The sequence below is a fragment of the Aspergillus neoniger genome (assembly GCF_003184625.1).
Source record: "Aspergillus neoniger CBS 115656 unplaced genomic scaffold BO87scaffold_7, whole genome shotgun sequence".
Taxonomy (NCBI): Eukaryota; Fungi; Ascomycota; class Eurotiomycetes; order Eurotiales; family Aspergillaceae; genus Aspergillus; species Aspergillus neoniger.
The window spans coordinates 757,957-773,940 of NW_020291135.1; the positions used below are offsets into that span (position 1 = coordinate 757,957).

The 15,984-nt window shown below is 50.8% G+C and overlaps 5 protein-coding genes across 5 annotated transcripts; 1 reads left to right on the plus strand and 4 right to left on the minus strand.

Moving 5' to 3' along the window:
- Positions 1–221: 221 nt before the first annotated feature.
- On the minus strand, positions 222–1,588 carry BO87DRAFT_451986 (RTA1 domain-containing protein; the record flags this gene model as incomplete). The annotated part of the gene is made up of 3 exons (XM_025628480.1): positions 1,030–1,588; positions 747–968; positions 222–667 (listed from the first exon to the last, which is right to left on the minus strand). The coding sequence occupies exons 1-3, from the start codon at positions 1,181–1,183 to the stop codon at positions 222–224; spliced, it is 822 nt and encodes a 273-aa protein (XP_025482631.1). The 5' UTR covers positions 1,184–1,588.
- A 2,184-nt stretch (positions 1,589–3,772) lies between these two features.
- Positions 3,773–5,653, plus strand: BO87DRAFT_329252 (glycoside hydrolase family 28 protein; the record flags this gene model as incomplete). Its single annotated transcript, XM_025620249.1, has 5 exons — positions 3,773–4,069; positions 4,122–4,430; positions 4,487–4,632; positions 4,690–5,143; positions 5,223–5,653. The coding sequence occupies 5 exons, from the start codon at positions 3,773–3,775 to the stop codon at positions 5,502–5,504; spliced, it is 1,488 nt and encodes a 495-aa protein (XP_025482632.1). The 3' UTR covers positions 5,505–5,653.
- A 395-nt stretch (positions 5,654–6,048) lies between these two features.
- On the minus strand, positions 6,049–8,481 carry BO87DRAFT_374187 (putative amino acid transporter). The gene has a single exon (XM_025622728.1). It carries the CDS (start codon positions 8,244–8,246, stop codon positions 6,483–6,485), a length of 1,764 nt encoding a protein of 587 aa, XP_025482633.1. The 5' UTR covers positions 8,247–8,481; the 3' UTR covers positions 6,049–6,482.
- A 223-nt stretch (positions 8,482–8,704) lies between these two features.
- On the minus strand, positions 8,705–10,315 carry BO87DRAFT_374188 (hydroxymethylglutaryl-CoA reductase). Its single transcript, XM_025622729.1, has one exon. It carries the CDS (start codon positions 10,099–10,101, stop codon positions 8,941–8,943), a length of 1,161 nt encoding a protein of 386 aa, XP_025482634.1. The 5' UTR covers positions 10,102–10,315; the 3' UTR covers positions 8,705–8,940.
- A 1,677-nt stretch (positions 10,316–11,992) lies between these two features.
- Positions 11,993–13,736, minus strand: BO87DRAFT_222276 (putative integral membrane protein Pth11-like). The gene is made up of 6 exons (XM_025618694.1): positions 13,463–13,736; positions 13,374–13,393; positions 13,287–13,323; positions 13,167–13,234; positions 12,745–13,115; positions 11,993–12,676 (listed from the first exon to the last, which is right to left on the minus strand). The coding sequence occupies exons 1-6, from the start codon at positions 13,587–13,589 to the stop codon at positions 12,190–12,192; spliced, it is 1,110 nt and encodes a 369-aa protein (XP_025482635.1). The 5' UTR covers positions 13,590–13,736; the 3' UTR covers positions 11,993–12,189.
- Positions 13,737–15,984: the final 2,248 nt, after the last annotated feature.

Consider the following 15,984-nt stretch of genomic DNA (forward strand, 5'->3'; position numbering starts at 1 on the left):
ATAAGTAGGTGGAATTCAAGGTTGTCGGTAATATATATATAGTATATATAGATACTTTTCTTCTTAGAATCGAGAAATGAATTTCATCTCAGTTAGTTTATGCTTGTATTGATTATTCGCGCAGAGGAGGGCTTAGGAAGATGGTTGTGATTTTATATATCCGTCTAGCTGTCTATGATACACATGGAACGTATCCCAATCTTGCACCATATCTTCATACATTACATTGCAGGAGACACATCAACAAACCTGAGCCCGTAGCCCACTGCTGCTACCCTCGACTCTCCCAGCAGCCCGTTAATCTCACTCGGGTGGAACCGGATCAGAATACACAGTACCAGGAACATGGGAACCGCATCGAAGACATAAATGAAAGCTTCGTGGGTGATCACGTATCCCTCCTGTCCCTGGATGTATTCGATGAACCGCACAATGGAGCGAATAAGAATCAAGGAGCTGGACGCGTACAGCGAGAAGAAGTGCTTGCGCCATGGGATCATAGGCGATTCGGAGCGTACGGTAGGGTGTCGGTAGATGCGACGTTGGAAGATGATGGCGATCACGAGGAAGAAGCAGAAGAAGATGATCTGAACGAGAAGTCCGCCGATGATGACATTCTCGCCTGTATTATCGGTCGCGGATTTGGATTGGACCATGATTCCGGCGCCTGTAAAGATCAGTATAGTACATTGGCGGATGATTGTAGGGAGTTGACGGACCGGACGACTGCATCAGGAAGGACAAACAATCCCCCACCACGAAGATCTTCGTCAGCCATTTGAGTCGGATGATCGAGTGGTGTTCTCCATGCACGAGGGCGATAATCCGGCCGAGGATCATGTAGATGGTGGCAGCAAACAATGCCGGGGCGATGAGAAGAAGGGTGCTCTGAATGATGTAGGGGCCCAGCGTCCAGTTGGGAGATTGGTTTCCGGACATGGCGCGACCGATATAACCGACTGTTTCAACTGCAATTCAATCCCAATGTTAGCTGAAGAGGTCTGGTGCAGGTTTTGGCATTGCACATACACATTCCACCTATCAAGGCTGCAATGGTCAGCCATGCTCGCGTTCGAATAAGCTGGTATGTGAAAATAATGACGCCGATCAGGAAGAGCATGATCATGACCGCGGCGCCTCCCACGGAGGGATAGTAGGCGTATGCCGTCCAACCGGTGGCCATGATGATAAGCAGGTGATGCCCGATTGTAATTGAGAGGTCGTGATGGAAGACTGGGATTGGGATTAGACTGGTCCATTTCGATTCTTAAGTGACTGCGACTCCTGAAACTTGCTATGCCTAGAGAGAATTCTTCGATGGCCGTTGTTGACATGGTTGGGACTATGCCTCTCGTATTTCGTACGCTGAACCATGTTCGGTTTAGTGTGTGGAGTTAACCGCTTTCTTCAGTCTGCTGCTTATTATAGTCTTGGTCCTATACGAGCAGATCAGGCAAAGAATCCGAATGCACGGACCAGTGCCATGATAGGCCCACTCATTGAGATGCCAGGCATGGCTTCCCTGTCATTTCACAGCAGTGGGAGGTGCATCTGACCATATCAGCACCGAAGCGTACGTTAAGGAACGCCTGGACTTGTAGATCGCTCTGAGAACAGCCAGCGTCTGGATTCCTGATCCACCAGATTTTTGAGCTCCGGAGTCCTCTTCCAACAACATACCTCAAACTTTAAGTAGCCCAAAGGTATCTACAGGGCTGGTTGGGCAGCTGCATACTGTGACATAACCTCAGGTGCAGCGAAGCATTTGATCAAACGGGGTTTCTTGTATCTTTTCGACTGTCCGTACAGTTGGAGTGCAGATTCTCCAGGTCGCTTAGGTGGTCAACAAGCGGTTTTCAGCGTCCATAGAAGGGGTAAAACATCTAGCAAAACAACGAGGTGTTTCAGGGCATGCCTTGTACGTTGAATTGCGCTTTCACATCGAAAAACATGCATAGCAAGACTGCAGTCTCTTCTCAGGCCTCTCAATGATATCAAAGCAGTCTTGTCGAATAGTGTGAATTCTGGGACATACTGCATTACTGGGAGGTAGTAGTTGTTGTAGTCACAAGAATGCCCCAGTGAGAGTCAGTCGTCAAAATTCATGCCAGCCGTTATGCTGGTGTGTGTGTGTGTGTGTGTGTTGTGGTGCTTCGCCTCTTCAACTCCTTAAAGGTGTTCAGAGTCACAACTCCTAGATGCATCGGTTTCTCGAAACTCTGGATATTGGATATTTCGATCGTCATTTCTCAATGCATTTATTTGGCAGCAGCAGCAGCAGTCTCGGGTAGAAATTTTGCTGAGAAATCGCATGCAGCGGTTTCAGGAAGCTATGGAGGCATGAAATGAGAAACGAGAAACGAAGATCGGGAGGAGATTGGATGGCGGCAGTCGTATGACACGTTGACATGGATGGAAACAATGACCCGTCCCATTCTTTCTGATTCTATTGCCCCATTGATCATGGCTTCTATGGAGGATTTTCAGTCGATCCCATCTCTCTGACACACAGCGGCAGCGACATTCCGCGGTTAACCTTGTTTTGTCTCCTGGTCCACCACTAGGACCCTCCTGTGCGTCGGTGATTAGGGTATATTCCTCTTGGATACTGTAAACCCGAGGCCTCGGATGTGTTGCAAGTTGTGACTGCATGTGCGCGCTCTGAAGAACACTGACTGTTTATATGCTACTAAGACATCCGCATGGAGTTGTAGAAAAATTGAATGGGCCGGTGGGATCCAGCAGGATGCCTGCCTGTGACCTCTGCGAATGGGCGGATAAAGAGAGATCCGCGCACGGATCCTAGAATCCCTGATGATATGGATAATATACATGGTTCAAAATCATCCGGAATCAACGGCACCACAGCAATCTACGGCTGAAAGAAGTCAACGGCGGTGCTGGGGACGGTTCCTGGATTACTCGGAGACCCTTCCCTAGCTGGGTCTGGGTGCTCAATCTATCATCAGTTTCACGCCGAAGACCCACCCCGGATCCTCTCAAGAATAAGATGCTGTGAGAAATCTGGCCATCCAAGGGTCTCACATTAAGGGCTTATGACAGACTAGCCAGGCATAGGGTCTCTAACTCAGGGGAATCGCGTATCCTAACGAATTAGCGTTGGACGTCGAGATTAAAGCTGCAGTCAGTGTCAACAGACCGAGTGGCCCGAATTAGCCGAGCTCATGAATTATGTGTGTATCAGATTTTCTTCGCAGTGGTGGACGATTTATTCGATCGGTCCTCACGGTGTTTGGATGGTCATGACTCGCGCCGTGACGTGTCGGGGTCTCAGATAAGTGATGGCTGCAATCGTGAAACACGCTCCAGGGGCAACAGGAAACCCTTCATCAAACCACTAGCAGAGCAACTCCCCGTCTCGAGCTCGGCTCTAGAATGCTAACTGCCGACGGTGCCAATCATACCTGCGAGTCAGACCCCCTGGCTGGACGCTATGCGGGGCCGACCGAACGTTCTTATTAAAAAAGTCTCCACCCGAGTTGAAGATGGGTCGGTTCATGATGCATCCATGCTAAGCTCCGGAGGAGGTGGCTGAGCTTAGCTTATTGATTCTTGACTTCCAGCTAGACCAACGGTACTGTGGTTCTCGGCTCTATTGATCCGATGTTATCAATCTATCATATAAGAACGTTGGGTGTTCAACGTTGTCCATGATTGAAATCTGGAATTCAACGCCCTCATTGTCCTTCCTTTCACTTTGTTTTTTTTCTAGTATCTTAACACTCTTTAGTCTTTCATTCTTTTCATCATGATGAAGCGCAGCGCGCTCCTTGCCTCTTTCCTTCCTCTCGCCCTGGGGTGCGACAACCCTGAGACTCACTCCTGTGCCTCTGCCTTCTCCGTCTCCTCTGCGGCGGCCGCTACCTTCTGTGCCACCTTCACGGCGAGCACCGTGACTGCCACGACTGGTGTGCCGGATGTCTTCCTCTCCAACTGCGACTACAAGACCAAGCATCTCTCCAGTGCCTGCAGCTGCCTGGGCACCTCTGACGGATCTGCTCCCGCTTCCACCCCGGCTGCCCCAGCAGTCGCCAGCAGCAGCAAAGTGGTGAGCACCAACCAGATGCCTCATTACGATTTATTTTACTGAACCAATGTAGGGCAAGGCACCTGCTGTTGCAGCAACCCGCACCTCAGCGATCCCTACTACTTTTCACACCACTCCAATTCGTGTGCCCGTGTCCACCTCCGCTGCGGCGGCTGTGACCACCCAGGCTGTCGTCCCGGTGCAGAGCTCCGTGGCAGGCAATGGCGGCACCACTTGCACGGTGACTGAGTACGCCTCAATCTCCTCCGCCGTCGCATCCTGCTCCAACATCCTCCTGTCCAACATCAATGCCCCTGCATCGAGCACCATTGATCTCTCGGGCCTGCAGACTGGCGCCGCCGTCATCTTCGCTGGTGAAACCGTAAGCCACCTCCCCTATATCAAGTCCGATCACCATACTAACAGAAAGACCGATAGACCTTCGGCGACACCTACGACAGCGACTTCGACCCCATTGTCATCTCCGGTACCGACGTGACCATCACCGGTGAGGAGGGACATGTCATCAACGGTAACGGTGAAGCCTACTGGGACGGCGAGGGATCCAACGGCGGACAGGACAAGTGAGCTCCTACCAGCATCCCCTTTTCATGAATGGCCTCACTGACCTTCCCTACCAGGCCGGACCACTTCATCGTCGTCAAAGACATGTACAACTCCAAGATCGAGAACCTCAACATCCTGAACTACCCCGTCCACTGCTTCGAGATCGAAGACACCGAGTACCTCACCATCACCGGCCTGATCCTCAACAACACCGCCGGTGATGCCGCCAACAGCAAGAGTGACGGCGACCCGGCCGCCCACAACACCGACGGCTTTGACATCAAGCAGAGCGACTTCCTGACCCTGTCCAACACCTGGGTGCACAACCAGGACGACTGTGTCGCCGTCACCAGCGGTAGCTCCATCGTCGTCGACAACCTCTACTGCTACGGTGGCCACGGTCTCTCCATCGGCTCCATCGGCGGCAAGAGCAACAACACCGTCAACGGCGTCACCTTCTCCAACACCCAGGTCATTAACAGCGAGAACGGCTGCCGCATCAAGTCCAACGCTGACACCACTGGCGAGGTTAGCCACCTGCCCCAATCCACAATACACCACTCATCAAAAACAAAAAACGCTAACCACCGAGAAAATAATTATACAGGTCTACAACATCCGCTACGAGAACATCACCCTGTCCGGCATCACCGACTACGGCATCGACGTCCAGCAGGACTACGAGAACGGTGGTGCCACCGGTGACCCGACCAACGGCGTCAAGATCGAGAACATCTCTTTCGTCAACGTCAAGGGTACCATGAGCGACGGCAAGGATTACTACATCCTCTGCGGTGATGGCAGCTGCTCCAACTTTGTCTTCACTGATGTCGACATCACCGGTGGTAGCGATGATAGCTGCAACTACCCCTCTTCGGGATGTCCTTAGATTATGGAATGTGGTGTGATTGCCGAGTTAGTGACAGGGGTGGAAGGAAGTACTGAACTGTACAGTATCTGTCTATCTATCTGTGCCTCTATTTTGATTTCTAGTTGCTTTCCTGAGATGCTGTAGATCAACGAATTGGGATAGTGGACCAGTTAGTGATTAGTTGGTTTCATTTAAATGGAGGGTTTATCTATCATTTTTACTACCCGCGTAATAGTTAGTATGTGTGCATAAGAGAGATTATCTTCTTCCGTAGATGCTAGCCGCATGTCGGTTGGCTGGCTAGTCCCTTGTGAATGTGGCACACATTGACAGTGTCTACGACAGATCAGATACAGGAACAGCCCCTCCAAGGTCGCAATGCACATGCTACTCCAGTCGCAAGTGGTGCGTTTCACAAGGACCGAAAGCGAACCCGAACCACCGAGCACCGGCCCAAAATTGACCGACAGTTGCGGAGTACGAAAGGTGTCAGATGCCCGCATCCAGGTAGATAGCTAGCACTACGGGAGAAACAGATCAAGTGGGGTAATAGTCATGTGGTAGGAAATTGTTTTTTCTTCCAATTCATATCGATTTCATTTCATGACACTCATACCCTCGTCAAGACAGGAGAGACGGATCAGATCCTCTTTCCCATATCAATAGCAAAAGCAGCGAATAACTTGAAACACCCCCCAAAAACTCCAAGATGGGCTTTACGATTTGGCTCTGCTGCACATGCGAAATGCTAAACTTCAGTAACGCTGTATGAATTCAGACCGTTAGCTCCATGGCGGCCGGTTGAGAGCAAAAAGAAAGATAAGAGTCTGGCTGTGTGGTGGTTAGTAGCAGTCAACAGGCCGGAGTATGGCGATCGTGTGCTGATTGACTGACAAACCTGAGCCAGGGCACCGGGCCCCTTGTTTTTCTCCAACAAATGCGAGATGCGAAACCAAAACGCCGTAACCCTACGCATACTCATGTCGATGGGTTGCTTTAGGCGGATCCTTCTAGCCAGACGGAGATGGTGGCGCTTGTCGTGTACACCATGAACACTACTCCCAGGACCATCATCGCAATATCGCCTCGTTTGACCCATGGGGACTCGGCTACGCCCTTCCAGTGCAAGTACGCCGGGTAGATATACACCAGGGGCACACAGGCAAACGACCCGATCAACGAGACAAATTTGTCGAGATCCCCGGCCCCCACAGCTCCAATCAGCCCGCAGATCATCACGGCACCGGTCCGGAACACATTCTTCTTCCACTTGATCATGGGGTCGCGCTTGCCTGAGTTCTGGCCGAAGAGCTTGCCCTCGATAATACGGACGGCGGGGAACAGCTGGATCGGCGTACTGACCAGGATGGCGAGCGAATAGACGAACTGGAGGACATTGACAAAGCGGTCCGTGCGGGGCAGGTTGCTGATGATCTCCGTTTTGGTCTCCGCGCCGAAGGTGGCATATGAGAGGGCCCCAACCGCCGTGAACAATACAGTGATGATGATCATGACAGTATAGAGGAGTTTGTCGAAATGCTCTGGCCGCTTCATGGAAGACTGGATCGGCAGGATCAAGCCGATTCCCTCAAAGGTGAAGATACACGATCCGATGGTCAGGGTGAACGATTGGCGATTGAAGAGTTCAACCGACGATGCCAGACCACGGGACGCGAGACTGGCAATGTCATAGAAGTAGATGTACGCCAAGCCTACGAGGATGAAGACATCCGCCAGCAACGCGATGGGGCCCAGCTTGGAGATGTTTCGGATCAAGGACAGTGGGATGAGCACCAGCAGTTGTACGGCGATTAATTTACCGGTTGACAAAGCTGTGCCCGGGTCCTTTGTCACCGCTTCCAGGACGGCATGGATGTTCTCCGCGGTGAAGATGATACAAGCACACACGAAGCCCAGTTGCGAGATTACGATGGATGCGAGGATCAACGTCCGAAGTCGGGTGCCACCGATCCGCTCACCAATGTCGCCATAGCCACCACCATAGTGTCTCCGACATTCCAGCAACAGATGGAAACACAAGGTACTGATCAACGACACTGTTACAAGGGTGATGGAGGAAAACAGGATTCCGCCGTTGCGGAAGGCCTTGGGTAGGAAGATGATTCCCGTTCCCACGAATGCCTTCAAGAGTGTGAAAAAGGTCTTGACGTTGGAAGCATCGCCTGGGCGGCTGGCTCGTGAGCTCCGCCGTCGCCGCAAGAGGGCAGTTCGTTCGGACACCGGCCTCGTCTCATCCTCTTCTTCTTCCTCTTCGACGATGGCTGATTCCTCCTCCGTGTCGGCCAGATCCTCGCCCGCAAAGTTGCCATAAATATCTAGGAAATCGAGAAAAGACGAGGTTACGCCCGGTTGGTCGAGCCGACCGTACTTGTTCTGAACGAAGTGACGGCGGAAGCTCCCCGGCTCCATGGCTGCCACGCCTTCCTCCACCACATCATCTGTGCGTCTCGGAAGGAAGGAGAACGTGGCCGCCCGTTTGTCTAGGCGAGCAATTTTTGATTTAGCGTCAAGGCGGTACAAGTCTCGATGGATGTCGCCGCCTTGCAGTCTCAGTGAGGATTGGGGTTCGGACGGAGCATCACCGCTACTTTGCTCGGCTGGGGGCTCGGCCGGGGGTGCAGTCAGCTCATCCTGGAGGAAGGCAGTGAACTGAGGGTGCAGATGCTGGGACAGGACGTTGTTTGCTTCTCTAGAGTCGGAGTCGGGATCCCGACCGGAGGAAGTGGAGAGATCTGCCATTGAGAATGGGGGCGTCGGGGAGGGAGGGCGGAGGCGAGTTTCTGGTTTGGAGGGTATGGGGTCAGTTGAAACAGGGACTGGAGAATGTTGTTAGCATTGTCCGGCCGTGCAGGCCGTCCAGGTATTGCCAAATGAACAAAGGAAAGTTTGGAGTGTAAACCAGGAGGAGAGGGGGGCGAGGAAAGGAGGACACGAAAGAGGAAGCCGATGCTTTAAGAAGTAAAGTACTTTGGGGAGGACCAGCGGATGCAGTCAGTCAGTAATGTCGATTCCCTTCTTTTTACTGGGTCCGTCGATCGGTCACTCTTCGTTCATCGCTCGGCCGTGCCCTTTTACTGGCTTTTGATTGGCTGCTGGCTGAATCAGCACCCGGACGACCACACAACGGGCATCACATGACTGTCCGGATGAAAACAAAGAAGGTCAAAGAAGTTTGAACTTCTACTAGGCCATATACACCAGTCCATAGAATTGTGTGGAATGATACAGCTCCATCTACTGAAGATCATCAAATTCGGTCTCCTAATAGCAAAGTGGTACAGATACGGGCACTCTCGGGACAATCTTCACTCATCTTGGTAGTACTTTCTATCTACTTCTGTCTACTGTCTCCTCCGCCTCGTCTATACTAAACTGGAACTGTTATACCTCCATTTCCCTCCACCCACCACGGTCTTTTACTAACTGACGTGTCTCACATTTTGGACCTTGGCCTCTCACTAGCCTCCCAACGTGCTAACCGCTCGTGACTGCGAGCAAATGTCTTCGTCACCACAGCAGAAGCCGTACTGATCTCCAGCGCCAGAGCAAACGCAGCAATGTACCCAGCCAGGCGTCGCTTACCGCCGGGTTCATTGCACTGCATGATCCGCAAGCCTTCCTGCTGTGTCGCGTATGACGTGCCCCCGCCGATTACCCCTACAGGCATGGAGGGGAAATACAGGCTCAACGTTATTGTCTTGGACGCCTGGTTGTATTCCGGCGTCAGATGTGCCCACGAAGCATCCGCGACGCACGCCGGATCTTGACCCGTGGCAATGAAAATGGCTGCCAATATATTGGCCGAGTCGATATTGCTGCCATGCTCGCCATTCCGAATCTCCGCTTCTTGGGTCGTCTGAATGAAATTATACAACTGTGCGGATGAGCAGCCTAAGACTCGCTCACATGCGGAGTCGGATTGTGCTGTCCAGGCCATGGTCTCGACACCCCGGACAACGGCCACATTCCTCCACGATGGCTTCTTGTCCGAGGATAGCATGCCTTCTACAAGTGTGTCCACAACCTTATATTCCTTTTCTAGGTTCTTCAACACCCAGCCACAGATCCGATCTGTAGCTATAGTCACCATGTTCTGGCCTGACGCGTCTCCGCAAGCGTAGCTCAGAAGCAGATGGACAGAGCGGCCGATCGTATGCGGTTTTAGGCTCTGTAAGCGAGCATGCTTGCTGGTACTCTCCGCCACTTCCTTGAACGATGCCTGGATGGTAGGCAGCGCGCGCGCAAATCGCAACGCATCTCCGGGATTTTGGAAGCGAAAGACCGGGCAGCGCGTCATGCCCTCCTCCCCCATGTGGACTTTAATACCACCAGAGGCATTGGCAACCTTGCATCCGCGACAGCAGCTGGCGACTACCGCCGCCTCAGTGGTGGCCATGGGCGCCCAGATCTCCTTGTCGGGCCCTGTGGGCGTCCGAATGTGTAGCGGTCCAGCTAATCCAACCGGAACCTGCGTATAGCCGATGAAGTTCTCTATCTTCACCTTGTAGGGGTCTTGATTGTGCCGAGTGATGTGTTCGACCCCGGTGAGGATCTGGCTGATTTGAGCCTTGGTTTTTTCTGAGGGAGGGGCCATGATTCGAGAACTGTATCTTCACGAGCAAAGTGTATTCGGTGTAGATCCAGATGTCGACCGACAGACATCACGCGCGACAAGGTAATCACTACTATATGTATAGATAGAACCGTTTGCCTCCATCAAGGTTAACCTTTGCTTAAATCTTGGTTAACCCGGTGCTTAGCATCTGCTTACAGGCATGGGTACCATACTTCCAGGGGCACAGTTGTTTAGTCTTCTCCCAGTCTTGTTTCCGGGTATTCCTCAAAATGACTTACATCACCACTGTAATCCAGAGATATGTCATCTGCACTCATAGATAGAATCATCAACAATCCAAACAGACTACATCTCCATCGCTTAATCCAAGGCCAGAACTCCATCAGATCTGATTATAAACATGGAAATAAGCTTAATCGAAGGAATGAAGTATACCATATAATAACACACTATAATCAATGAGATATAATATAGAACAAGGCACATTCGTAATTGATTGCATTCAAAGCATCCAGAGTACGTTCACACCACGGAGACCAAAACTTAGGCAGGCAGGCAGAGATAGTACTAAAAGTCCGAATATCCAAGCACAACAACCCACCCGCCAGCTGACAACCAAAAGGAATACTTAGTACAGCAATTAGTACTCCGGAGTAGTAAGTTGCATCAGCTCACCAAGGCACCTCTCAAAGCACAGAGCATCCAAATTGAAGGCAACCACTTACAGCATCTCCAGATTGCGGGCCCTGTAAGTTGCCCGACTGACCCATCTGTCACCAAGTGGAGCTGACCTCAAAAGTAAGTAGCACTTTTAGTAGATTGTCGCAATGATTCGATTAAAAAAGAAAAAGGAAGCAACCATCATACTTTCAGTTTCTCCGAGCCCTAAGAGAAAAAGAAAAAGGAAGGAGGCAGACAATAAATTATGATTAGGTAATTTCATCCGAGATCGCTCACGTTCGGAAAAGTACGTATTGCCACGAAAAAGAAAAAGAAAATGAAAAGCAATATTCTGAACGAACTGGTGGCGAAGTCTTTGTACTTCGAGAACTCGAGAACGCCACCGAGAGAGATAGAGGTTGGGGGGGGGGGGGGGGAACAAAAGCCTTATTGCTGATGTGCAGGAGCAGCACAGTACCCCTTGCAGCGAGCAACCTTGCACATTACCGGAGTACTCTGTGCACAACATACTACGGTACACAGTCGACATGTCTGACCCATCAGAAACCAACCACAAACTTGATTGATGGCGATAGTTTCGCCCGAGCGGTGCCCCGACGAAACTATCTACTACAAATGTGCATTACGCAGTAGACTAGATCTGCGATAGTCTGGAAATTGCAGTCCGCAGCCCCTTTCCTCATAATCTCCCCTATCGATCGAGACCAGGCCCTATTACCTCACGGTATGCCCAAGAATAGTCTAGCCCAGCTCTGATGGCTATTTACTAGTAAGCCGGGTAAAGCCGAATAATTAATGCTTGCATACCGTCCCTCTCGTTATTCTACCATGCGCCATTGTGGGTGTCTCTACACCATGTAACTCCATTGTCTCGATAGAAGGTTGACCTTGCTATCCACTATGGATCCACTTGATTTCTATCAAGAAATAGGAAGTGGAGTGACAAATCATTATCCCTGCCAGGTAGATCATGTGCCACAGAATATCAGTCATCCTTGTTTTGATTCTTTGTCTGCTGTGGTGCGCATATGATAGATAGACCACCACTGCGGCCGGGGGTTTAGTTTTAGCTTTCTCAGTAGTTGCTACTAAACTCTTTTTTGCTTTGACGATCACGGGGTTTTAATTGAGTTAGTTAGTCTACCCGCTTGGTTTATTGCAAGATTTGGCGGTAAATTCGTTGAGATTTGTTGCCGAGGTCATTCTAGTTGGTATTCATCTAGATATTCTGAAGGGCCGTCAAGAAAAAAGGGGGGTGATTGGGGGTCAAGAAAGCTCCCCTGTAAGAGAAATAAGGGGAAGGTATGTAAGTGGGAAATAAAATAGGAAATCAAGTGAACGAAGGAAGAAGAAAAGGGTATATGAAGTTGAATAACGAGGAATAAATAACAAAAGGTAGAAGAAAGTAAGGGTATAGTTATCCACTCAAGAACTATGCGTCCCCAGAGACCGAGGAATGTCAAACGACTGCATCGGGCGAGTATAGTACTCCGTACTGACTTCGACATTCGTCTCGATTTCCGTATGAGCATAGATCTTCCCATCCGGTATGATAATCCGTTCCTGGCTGTTGTTCCTCCCAATCTGTGTGCCTGTCATAGCGTCTCCATCTTGGGTCTGTAGGATACTCATATCGAATGGATGCTCGCGACCCTTGGAGAAGCCCGATTCCTCTTTTCTCATGTTGCTGCTCGACCATCCGCCGTAGCCGCGGTTCGAGCTGTACTCGCCGATCAAGCGGGGGAGGAAGCGAGAGGCAATGGCTTTGAAGGACGGGATGGAGGAGGCCAAGATGCCGACGTTAATCTCGATGGCGGACCAGTACATGGCGCCGCTGATGGCGTAGGTGGAGTCGCTGGAGGTGAGCATCGCGGGGATGTAGGTGATTCGGATGATGGAGGAGATGCAAGCGCTAGATATTGCGAGTAAGCAAAGAAACACGTGCTTCACCTCAAAAGTAGCAGACATTGTACTACTTACAATAGACCGAGACAGAGGATACCACCGAGGGCCAACTTCTGTTTCTTTGGCATGTGTAGCTTCAAGATGACCCGGATCGGCAGCGAGTAGGTGAGCAGATCGGTCGTAATGTTCAGCGCTGCGTTGGCGAGGTAGAAGACGTTGATTGTTACGCAGCGGCCAGGAATGCTAGTGTTCCAGGCGCGGGCAATGGGATTACATTGAAACGCAGCTGTCAGAACGAATGAAGTGGCTTGGCAACCCACAACACACATCATGACGAGAGACATGCGCGTGAGTTGCTTGTCACCAAGTCGGGTGTAAAACCAGCAGACGGAGGTTTTGACAAAGCCAAGGGCGGCCAGGTAGAACATCGAACTCAACCAGACGGCCTGGCCATGCCGTCAGCAACGATAACATAAGTGGAAGTTGAAGTGACGTACAAAAGAGTATGTGATAAGACCACTTTGATCCACATCCACCATGTGCTGGCCCATACCATGCTTGACAGCTATACAGTGTCAGTCTCCGTCCTTACATGCGGATATGAGGAATAATCTTACCGACAATGGTAACCGCTGTGAATGCCCATGATAGAAGCTGGGTGAGAGGTCAGCTCAATCGCATCGAACCGGAAACGATCCCCTTACGCAGGCGCCGATAATCAAATCTAGGAGAAATAGTAGGTCAGTCACAAGTCGGACTGCAGCCAAGGAAGGCCGGAACAATATTGACTTACAATCATCCAAGCCCATTCGCTTCAAGACATAGATTCGAGCAAAGAGTCGTAGACAGATGGTCACGAAACTGAGGATTGCGAAACTGATCGCAACACCAGCAATAACTGGACCCTGTGTAGCTGCCATATTGACAGTCCAGACGGACAGAAGAGGACAGGGCGCACAATGCGAGGTAGTAAATGGGGAAAGTCCAAGAACTATTTATCGAGTGCAACACATCAGATGCAGTCCTCATGCAACACACACACCATACACAGAGAAGACAGTCATTTCTAGAAGGGGAACTTCCGAGGGGTTAAAGATTGAGTTGCGATTTAACGGGAGGCAATCTCGCGCATGTGCGCCATCGTGATCATCGCTGCATCGAATTCCCCTGGCAGGGCCCCGGGACTCATTCTTGGACGATCCCAAGCGGTCCGGGTCAAGCTCGCATGTTGGAGAAACTGAGTCTGATGGACAATGGCGTTTCCCAAAAAGGGAAAACCGTGAGGGAAAATTTCAGACGGTACCAAGAGTTGGCTAGCGACTCTGGAAGAACGGAAGGAAAGAGCAATGTCTCGCGCGAGTAGCGACCAAGAATCGGGGACTCCAGTGACGGTTCGTAGCCCACATCTTGGGCCATGGAGTAGTGGGCATCGAGTCCGGATGCACTGGCCGACTCCGCTTGTCGAATCTGATACAGAAAATGTGTCGTTGAACCTATCGCTCCACGGCTAATCGGGGGTGCCACTAGGGTGTTAGTCGCTGTCTACTGAGTGGTCATCGGCGACAAGAATAGCAGTTGGGGCACGATCGTCACTGAAGATGGGTCATATTTCCGGGGGAGATTCCGATGCTCGCAAGAAGTGGATCAAACTTTTGGTTAATTATCTGTACTTTTGTTGCCGAGATTGCCACCACGTTCTCATAATAATAGTTGGTGTTAACATGAACAGTGGTTGCGACAACCTCATTCCAAGATGTACGATGGCAGCCAGTTAAGTCGAGCCGCCACCAGCACCGATGTGACAGGATAATGTCTGTCTGCAAGACACGGGAGGATTGGATGGAACGGAAGGAAGTAGATTCCGGCACTATTCGCACCGTAAACGACCGGTGTCTGAAAGGCAGGAGAATCGCTGCCGGCTTTGCTCCAACCGGATTAGGGCCTTGACTGATAGTCGCCCTGAGCGCAAATGCTGACCCACTCCACTGGGGATGGACCAGTCCAGACAATCCTGGACGGCGAGTCCACTGCTCAAAAAGGTGGTCTACGCCGGGTAAAGGGCGTCGTGCCTCCAAATGTCTGCGAAGACGATGTGCGCAGGATCAAATCCTGGTGGCTTGGGAGACCTTCTGGGGAGTGTAGGGCATTTCTTTATTGGTCGCCCTGGCACGCGGAAGCCTGTACTACTGAACATTCACTGTAGCTCGGTCAATAGATCCAAAAGATAGAAATCACCCCTTAATACTTTTTTGGTTCTTTCAGGCAGCCAACTTATGTACAAGTTAACCAGGTTTGGGTTTGGTGAAAGGAGTTCTTTTCTCAGCTGGTTCATTGACTCATGCTGGTGTTCGAAGAGCGAATGAAATTGACGGGGAATGGTTTTAGTGAGTGGCTTCGGGTACGGACCTCGGGCTATCGGCCGTGCTCCCGATCCAGCTGTCGCAATCACCAATTTCTGTCGATTCAACGGTGAAAATCTACGTTGAAACTCCATGTGAGATGGGTGGATGAAAAGTGGGTTAGTAAGTAGATAGGAGGACCTTGCTACTCCTCCCATCCAAGCTGTCAAAGCAGCCCCTAAGGCCGTGTACAAGTCCGCCACCCATAGCGACATTGGTATCAAAAGTAATATATCAACAGGCGCAATGTTGCTATTCTCAGCTGAAGGTATTCCTAATTCTCAGTCTCTCAAAAATTCCGACAGTTGCAGAAGCAGTCAATAGTGTCTTGTGGCTAAAAGACCGACTTTAGACATAACGAAGTGCGCCATTAGTACGGCCTAGGACTCCATGGGCAAGCCGACACTAAGCCAGCCATTTCTCCTGGAAATCCTGGAAGCCTTCCTGCCATACTTGCTTCTGCGGTTCTGGGCCTGTTTTGACACCACCTCTGCAACTTACAAAGGGTGTAATCATTTTATTTTTCCTGGAGCCATGGATGGAGTGCCGATCGCGGCCCAGCTCCAGGCCGGCGTCAGAGTTAGTCTCCGTTAGGGCCTGCTAGGGGGATGTCTGTGGGTGAATCTGGCCTCTCACGTCGCCTTCCCCAGTGGACCGCAATTTAATTGCTGTTACCACAAAGTACTTTGTCGAACACGTCGAGCAACGAAATTTTTGGGTTTTTCTTTGTTTGTGGGATCCGGCGGTATCCCAATAGTTTGATTGATGGACAGAAGATGAATGGATTGGGGATAAGTATATATGGCAAGAACGGCACTCAACAAACTCGCACGGAAGGAATGGTCCCTTTCATCAAACTAGAAATGGTTCCATGGTCTTGATGTCGGGACATGACTATTTCAGTAGCAGTCTCTGA